This window comes from Littorina saxatilis, unplaced genomic scaffold, assembly GCF_037325665.1.
Source record: "Littorina saxatilis isolate snail1 unplaced genomic scaffold, US_GU_Lsax_2.0 scaffold_1516, whole genome shotgun sequence".
In the NCBI taxonomy this organism is placed as follows: domain Eukaryota; kingdom Metazoa; phylum Mollusca; class Gastropoda; order Littorinimorpha; family Littorinidae; genus Littorina; species Littorina saxatilis.
This window is the reverse complement of record NW_027126837.1, coordinates 17,347-26,112: the sequence shown is the minus strand read 5'-3', so window position 1 is coordinate 26,112 and position 8,766 is coordinate 17,347. Positions and strand designations below refer to the sequence as shown.

Here is an 8,766-nt window from a genome sequence, read left to right as displayed (position 1 = left end):
TGTCTGTCTGTCTCTGTGTGTGTGTAGAGCGATTCAGACTAAACTACTGGACCGATCTTTATGAAATTTGACATGAGAGTTCCTGGGTATGATATCCCCAGACGGTTTTTTCATTTTTTTGATAAATGTCTTTGGTGACGTCATATCCGGCTTTTCGTGAAAGTTGAGGCGGCACTGTCACGCTCTCATTTTTCAACCAAATTGGTTGAAATTTTGGTCAAGTAATCTTCGACAAAGCCCGGACTTCGGTATTGCATTTCAGCTTGGTGGTTTAAAAATTAATTAATGACTTTGCTCAGATCTGAAAATTGTATAAAAAAAATGTATTAACCGATCCAAATTTACGTTCATCTTATTCTCCATCATTTTCTGATTCCAAAAACATATAAATATGTTATACTTGGATTAAAAACAAGCTCTGAAAATTAAAAATATAAAAATTATTATCAACATTAAATTTTCGAAATCAATTTAAAAACACTTTCATCTTATTCCTTGTCGGTTCCTGATTCCAAAAACATATAGATATGATATGTTTGGATTAAAAACACGCTCAGAAAGTTAAAACGAAGAGAGGTACAGAAAAGCGTGCTATCCTTCTCAGCGCAACTACTACCCCGCTCTTCTTGTCAATTTCACTGCCTTTGCCATGAGCGGTGGACTGACGCTGCTACGAGTATACGGTCTTGCTGAAAAATTGCATTGCGTTCAGTTTCATTCTGTGAGTTCGACAGCTACTTGACTAAATGTTGTATTTTCGCCTTACGCGACTTGTTGTTGTTGTGTGTTTGTTTGTTTGTTGTTTGTTGTTTGGTTGGTTGGTTGGCTGGATTATGGTTGGTTATTTGGTTGACTTCTGTCTTTTAATCACCTGGTTTGACCACCCTGGCCAGTTGGTACAGACCGGAACATGGCACGTGTCCCTCCATCATACCCCCTGACAACACCGCGCAGTCATACGTGTCTGAAACACAGAGACCCGGATCAGACAAGCAGTCACTGTAACCGATCGTCAGACGCGACACCCTTTGCTAATAGACATAGACGTAGAAAACTTTATTATCTCAAGACGAGAAACTCGGGTGGGGTGTATCACAGCATGACAACAAACAACATAACACGCATATAGTCGCATTTTATAGTCAACTCATAATAATAATCAAGATTAGGATGATAATGTCAAAACAAATCTCTCTCTCTCTCTCTCTCTCTCTCTCTCTCTTTCTCTCTCTCTCTTTCTCTCTCTCTCTCTCTCTCTCTCTCTCTCTCTCAGTTTTGAGTTCTGAGTTCTCCCCCCCCCCTCCCCCACGCTTCCATCCTCTCTTGCTCCATTCTCAATCACATGACGTCACAAACAGACGCGCGGGTTATACAGCCGCACTCGCCTAAACGAAACACGCTTAAGCAAAAAGACTCGGATATCAGAAACCAAAACCAATTCCCCGCCAGACCCCGCTCTTTGTAAGACTATTTCTAATTCGTATAAGCCAAACTCTGTCAAAAAATAGCTAACTCAAACACGGATATCTCAAACGTTATTTTGACCGATAAGCCAAACTCTGTCAAAAAATAGCTAACTCAAACACGGATATCTCAAACGTGATTTTGACCGATAAGCCAAACTCTGTCAAAAAATAGCTAACTCAAACACGGATATCTCAAACGTGGTTTTGACCGATAAGCCAAACTCCAAATACTGTCGGGGAGATTTTTTTTTTAACATTTTTCGTCACGGCTATAATTATCCTACGGAAACGAACACGTCACCTGTTTTTAAGTATGCGGTGAAACTGATGACGTGTGCCACGTGCTTTGCAGGCGCCAAGGTTTGGACAAAAAGACTGGTGTGCGTGAATTGGGTGGTGGGTTCAGGGTTAGAGATGGGATGGCCGAGGGAGGGTGAATTAGGTGTTGGGTTCAGGGTTAGAGATGGTATGGCCGAGGGAGGGTGAATTAGGTGGTGGGTTCAGGGTTGGAGATGGGATGGCCGAAGGAGGGTGAATTAGGTGGTGGGTTCAGGGTTAGAGATGGGATGGCCGAGGGAGGGTGAATTAGGTGGTGGGTTCAGGGTTAGAGATGGGATGGCCGAGGGAGGGTGAATTAGGTGTTGGGTTCAGGGTTAGAGATGGGATGGCCGAGGGAGGGTGAATTAGGTGGTGGGTTCAGGGTTAGAGATGGGATGGCCGAGGGAGGGTGAATTAGGTGGTGGGTTCAGGGTTAGAGATGGGATGGCCGAGGGAGGGTGAATTAGGTGGTGGGTTCAGGGTTAGAGATGGGATGGCCGAGGGAGGGGCAGGTCGAAAGGTAACCTTGGGAGATTTGTGAGGGGCGTGGTTTTATGGGTTAGTCGAAAGGATGCGTGCACGATTGTATCTTTTTGCGTGTTTAGGGGAGGGAGTGTGTAACATGCAGTCTCCCAGTGTGTGTGTGTGTGTGTGTGTGTGTGTGTGTGTGTGTGTGTGTGTGTGTGTGTGTGTGTGTGTGTGAGTGTGTGTGTGTGTGTGTAATAATGTCAGTGATGAGCGTATCTTTTATTACCCAAAAAGAAATAATTAAGAACTGACTGTTCAAGCAAATTGCTGTAAAGGTTGTGAAAAAAACCCGGGTACAGCTAAGCTGATGTTTAAAGCTGGTGGCTCTTAGCGCACTGTGATGTCTCAATAAATATAATGATAATGATAATAATAATGTCGCCCTGATAAGTCGAACGCCTTACGCTATCGTGAAAGGTAAGCACTCTAATTTCTAGGGCTGCATCCGTACGCTGCTATGGAACACTGTGCTTGGGTATAAAATCTCTCGCTGCGCTCAGCGATAAAGCGGTCACCCATGCTTTGTTTCAGTTGGAACTCCATCTACTAAGAAGCGATGTTTTTGAAGTGTTGCACCAGGTTTAAGCATCAGCATATCCACATTCACACGAAATTGGTGGTGAATCGGTCAAGAAACGCTGGAGGTATAGGCAAAAGAAATGACGTGTGAGCGCTAAACCTTGTGAAACCTCGGTATTCGCGAAGCGATTGGCTAGCAATGGTAACCACAGATATGCCATAACAATGTTATATGTCACAGATATGCCATAACAATGTTATATGTCACTGATATGCCATAACAATGTTATATGTCATTCCAAATTTGAAGACAACGGGCCAATAAACACAGGAATTATTAGTGGTCCAAAGTGTAACGGATAGACGGACGGACGGACGGACGGACGGACGGCCGGACGGACGGACGGACTGACGGACGGACGGACGGACGGACGCACGGACGGACGGAAACACGGACAGATGCCTTACAATATTAATTTGATGTAACACACAACGAATATGTAAGAACAACAAAAGCATTAGATTCAAGCGTATTATGCGACAATTTAACGATCGATTTTTAAAATTTTTGTGTATCTAATTGTGTAGACCCAGGTGTGCATTATGTTAAACTTTTATGAAAATTTAACGGTTCTATTAGCAGATATACTCAGTTGAAGTGAGCCGGTGGTTTAATTTTAGCACGTAAAACGTCATGTAAAATAACGAATATTAGCCATTTCAGAAAGAATGGAAACACTTATGTGTAACAAAACCAATCATTTTTATGTGCACTAAGTCGGTATTTACGCCACATACAAAAAAACAAGTATTTGTGATTTTAATTAATCAGTTAGACCCCATATCCAATAGCCTACCCTGATTTACACAAAAACAACATATTCATGAGGCTGTATCTTAAAAACGCAACGATCGATTTCTCTTATTTTAACACATTTGTTTTGTCAGACTTTAATTAAACATACATCAGGCAAAATATTTGCGATTTTTAACGGTTGTTTAATTGGTGTCGGATGTCTTTAACCCCACAGTTCATCACTGTGTCGTATGATTGATGTGTTGTGTTGTGTGCAGAGTGGGGGAGGGGGGGGGGGGAGGGAGGAAAGGAAGTAAACAAGTTACCCCCACTGTTCATCACTCTGTCGTATGATTGATGTGTCGTGTTGTGTGATGATGCAGAGTTGTGGGGGGGGGGGGGGGGGGGGAAGAAGACGAGATGGTACACAAGATACCCCCACTGCTCTTTACTGTGTTGTATGAGCGATGTGTTGTGTTGTGTGATGTGTGCTGAGTTGGGGGGAGGAGGGGGGGAGAAGAGGAGGTTATACAAGCTACCCCTGTTGCTCATCACTTTGTCGTATGATTGATCTGTTTTGTATCAAGTTGTGATGTGTGCAGAGTTGGCGGGGGGGGGGGGGGGGGGGGGGGGGGGGAAGAAAAGCAGGTACACAAGTTACCCCCGCTGTTGATTACCGAGTGGTATGATTGATGTAAACAGCGCTGGTAACCTGTGAACAGCCTCCTCTCTCCCCACCCCGCCCCCCTTTCTTTATAAGCACTGCACATCTTAGAGACTTTGTTTGTTCGTTTGTCTGGGTTTTTTCCAGTGATTGTGTGGGGGGGGGGGGGGGCGGAAGGAGAAGAGGAGGTACACAAATTACTTCCACTGTTCGTGCAGAGTGGTGGGGGGCAGGGAGGAAGAAGAGGAGGTACACAAGTTAACCCCACAGTTGATCACTGTGTCGTATGATTGATGTGTAGTGTTGTGTGATGTGTTCAGAGTGGGGGGGGGGGGGGGGGCGGTTGGAAGAAGAGCAGGTACACAACTTGAGTTGTCCCCGCTGTTCATCACTGAGTCGTATGATTGATGTAAACAGCGCTGGTAGCTTGTGTACATCCTCCTCACCCCCCCCCCCCCCCCCTTCCGTTTTTAGCACTGCGTATCGGACCTGCACATCTTAGCGACTTTGCTTGTTCGCTTGTCTGTTTATGTTTGTGTGAGTGTGTGGGGGGGAGGAGGGGGAAGAAGACTCGAGAAGAAAAGCACAAGTTACCCCCACTGTTCATCACTGTGTCGGATGATGGATGTGTTGTGTTGGGTGTTGTGTGCAGAGTGGGGATGGGGGGGGGGAGGTACACAAGTCACCCCCACTGTTCATCACTGTGTCGGATGATGGATGTGTTGTGTTGGGTGTTGTGTGCAGAGTGGGGGGGGAGGTACACAAGTCACCCCCACTGTTCATCACTGTGACGGATGATGGATGTGTTGTGTTGGGTGTTGTGTGCAGAGTGGGGGGGGGGGGAGGTACACAAGTCACCCCCACTGTTCATCACTGTGACGGATGATGGATGTGTTGTGTTGGGTGTTGTGTGCAGAGTGGGGATGGGGGGGGGGGGGGGGGGGGGAGGTACACAAGTCACCCCCACTGTTCATCACTGTGACGGATGATGGATGTGTTGTGTTGGGTGTTGTGTGCAGAGTGGGGGGGGAGGTACACAAGTCACCCCCACTGTTCATCACTGTGTCGGATGATGGATGTGTTGTGTTGGGTGTTGTGTGCAGAGTGGGGGGGGGAGGTACACAAGTCACCCCCACTGTTCATCACTGTGTCGGATGATGGATGTGTTGTGTTGGGTGTTGTGTGCAGAGTGGGGGGGGAGGTACACAAGTCACCCCCACTGTTCATCACTGTGTCGGATGATGGATGTGTTGTGTTGGGTGTTGTGTGCAGAGTGGGGGGGGGAGGTACACAAGTCCCCCCCACTGTTCATCACTGTGTCGGATGATGGATGTGTTGTGTTGGGTGTTGTGTGCAGAGTGGGGATGGGGGGGGGGAGGTACACAAGTCCCCCCCACTGTTCATCACTGTGACGGATGATGGATGTGTTGTGTTGGGTGTTGTGTGCAGAGTGGGGATGGGGGGGGGGGGAGGTACACAAGTCACCCCCACTGTTCATCACTGTGTCGGATGATGGATGTGTTGTGTTGGGTGTTGTGTGCAGAGTGGGGATGGGGGGGGGGGAGGTACACAAGTCACCCCCACTGTTCATCACTGTGACGGATGATGGATGTGTTGTGTTGGGTGTTGTGTGCAGAGTGGGGATGGGGGGGGGGGGGGGGGAGGTACACAAGTCCCCCCCACTGTTCATCACTGTGACGGATGATGGATGTGTTGTGTTGGGTGTTGTGTGCAGAGTGGGGATGGGGGGGGGGGGGAGGTACACAAGTCACCCCCACTGTTCATCACTGTGACGGATGATGGATGTGTTGTGTTGGGTGTTGTGTGCAGAGTGGGGATGGGGGGGGGGGAGGTACACAAGTCACCCCCACTGTTCATCACTGTGACGGATGATGGATGTGTTGTGTTGGGTGTTGTGTGCAGAGTGGGGATGGGGGGGGGGGGGGGGGGGAGGTACACAAGTCACCCCCACTGTTCATCACTGTGTCGGATGATGGATGTGTTGTGTTGGGTGTTGTGTGCAGAGTGGGGGGGGGGGGAGGTACACAAGTCACCCCCACTGTTCATCACTGTGACGGATGATGGATGTGTTGTGTTGGGTGTTGTGTGCAGAGTGGGGATGGGGGGGGGGGGGCAAAGGAGAACCTGTGTAATAAGAGATAGGCTGGCACCTGAGGGTCACACGGAACGCAGAATAGCCAATGAAACAGAAGAATAAGGACAGACATAAACAGATGTATAGGATTAAAATAAAAATATTTGCTCTCTCTGCTCTCTGCCCTGACCACTGAATAAGAAAGACGTCCGCCTTATGGCCGGACAACGAATAGCCAAGGTATGACGACTTTAATTCTAATAGGATAGGGAAATAAGACGTACATTTTGTATTATGTTGTGATTATTCTTAAAGTAAATTCTTAAATTATTTTCCTGAATTGTGTGTGGTATGCTTCAAGATTATTTCTTGTCTAAAGGTTTTGAATGTGAAAAATTAATGTTATTTTCTCTCTGGTCTAAACCGGTGTGATGTCAGTACAGTCAGTGAAGTGCGTGTCCGCGGTTCAACCGCACGTTTGTTTGTAAATTGCTCGTCATCATTGTACGTATGGGTGTACGCCCACTGTTATACGTTCTAAGTGTTTCTGTGGCGGATCGCCAAGACTAGCACACCTAGCAACCCATGGCAACCAAACATGACGCACCCTTAGCAACGGCACTTAGCCACCACACGTAGCCACCATGCACCATACATTTATTTCTTAAGAACACATTAACCCAACACATTGAAACAAAGAACTATAGCAGGAAGAAAGCGAACGAAACATCTCCAGACACCATGACGACGCTACACACCCAGAACAACACGCACAACATACGGACACACAACACGCAACTCCCCGTGCGATACAACTACCAGTAAAGACCCAACCAGTGAAGACCCAACCAGTCAATACACAACCACCAACCAGTAAAGGCCCAACCAGTAAAGACACAGCCAGTAAAGACACAACCAGTAAAGACACAACCAGTAAAGACACAACCAGTAAAGACCCAGCCAGTAAAGACCCAACCAGTAAAGACACAGCCAGTAACGACCCAGCCAGTAAAGACACAACCAGTAAAGACACAACCAGTAAAGACACAACCAGTAAAGACCCAACCAGTAAAGACACAACCAGTAAAGACCCAGACAGTAAAGACACAACCAGTAAAGACACAACCAGTAAAGACACAACCAGTAAAGACCCAACCAGTAAAGACCCAACCAGTAAAGACCCAACCAGTAAAGACACAACCAGTAAATACACAACCAGTAAAGACACAACCAGTAAAGACACAACCAGTAAAGACACAACCAGTAAAGACACAACCAGTAAAGACACAACCAGTACAGACACAACCAGTACAGACCCAACCAGTAAAGACACAACCAGTAAAGACACAACCAGTAAAGACACAACCAGTAAAGACACAACCAGTAAAGACACAACCAGTAAAGACACAACCAGTAAAGACACAACCAGTACAGACACAGCCAGTAAAGACACAACCAGTAAAGACACAACCAGTAAAGATCCAACCAGTACAGTCCCAACCAGTAAAAACCCAACCAGTAAAGACACAACCAGTAAAGACACAACCAGTAAAGACACAACCAGTAAAGACCCAACCAGTACAGACACAACCAGTACAGACACAACCAGTAAAGACACAACCAGTAAAGACACAACCAGTAAAGACACAACCAGTAAAGACACAACCAGTAAAGACACAACCAGTAAAGACACAACCAGTAAAGACACAACCAGTACAGACACAACCAGTACAGACCCAACCAGTAAAGACCCAACCAGTAAAGACACAACCAGTAAAGACACAACCAGTAAAGACACAACCAGTAAAGACCCAACCAGTAAAGACACAACCAGTAAAGACCCAACCAGTAAAGACACAACCAGTAAAGACCCAGCCAGTAAATACCCAGCCAGTAAAGACCCCTGCGCACACTAACTATCCCAAACCAACCCCCCCCCCCTACCCCCCTCCCCCTCATTCCTCTCTCAGACCAAACCAGGGTTCACTCCATGTCACACACAACGCGTCGTGAAACACAATCACTGACAGCCAACTTGAAGGGACGTCACGGCGCCCTAGGTTGGTGTTTTGATTAAAACACTATTGACCGGCACATCAACCCACACGTTCACGAGCAGTGGGCTCTGAACGCTTGGCTTCTCGCCTTCTGTGTGACCCACAGGCTGGAAATGTATGAAACTGAAATCCACGTGTCACTTTATTTATTAATGGGTTTTCTGTGTTCAATCCTAACATAACGTATATCATATGTAAGTTTTAAGAATCGCGAAATGATAAACGATTAAATAGGAGTGCAATGCAGAGGCACTGCATACCCCTTGCGATCGAAGGACAAAGAGAGAGAGAGAGAAAGAAACAGACAGACAGACAAAGACAGA

General features: G+C 46.7%; 1 protein-coding gene across 1 annotated transcript; it reads left to right on the top strand.

Annotated features, from left to right (window-relative positions):
• Positions 1 to 910: 910 nt before the first annotated feature.
• Positions 911 to 8,302, top strand: LOC138955328 (salivary glue protein Sgs-3-like). The gene is made up of 3 exons (XM_070326947.1): positions 911 to 1,011; positions 1,819 to 1,899; positions 7,621 to 8,302. The coding sequence occupies exons 1-3, from the start codon at positions 911 to 913 to the stop codon at positions 8,300 to 8,302; spliced, it is 864 nt and encodes a 287-aa protein (XP_070183048.1).
• Positions 8,303 to 8,766: the final 464 nt, after the last annotated feature.

Bases quoted from the DNA above. Each gene is read 5' to 3' on its own strand.
- LOC138955328 (XM_070326947.1), top strand. From the start codon at position 911: ATGGCACGTGTCCCTCCATCATACCCCCTGACAACACCGCGCAGTCAT. The intron at 1,012-1,818 runs GTCAGACGCGAC...CGTGCTTTGCAG, and splicing joins AGCAGTCACTGTAACCGATC to GCGCCAAGGTTTGGACAAAA. The intron at 1,900-7,620 runs GTGAATTAGGTG...AGACACAACCAG, and splicing joins GATGGGATGGCCGAGGGAGG to TAAAGACACAACCAGTAAAG.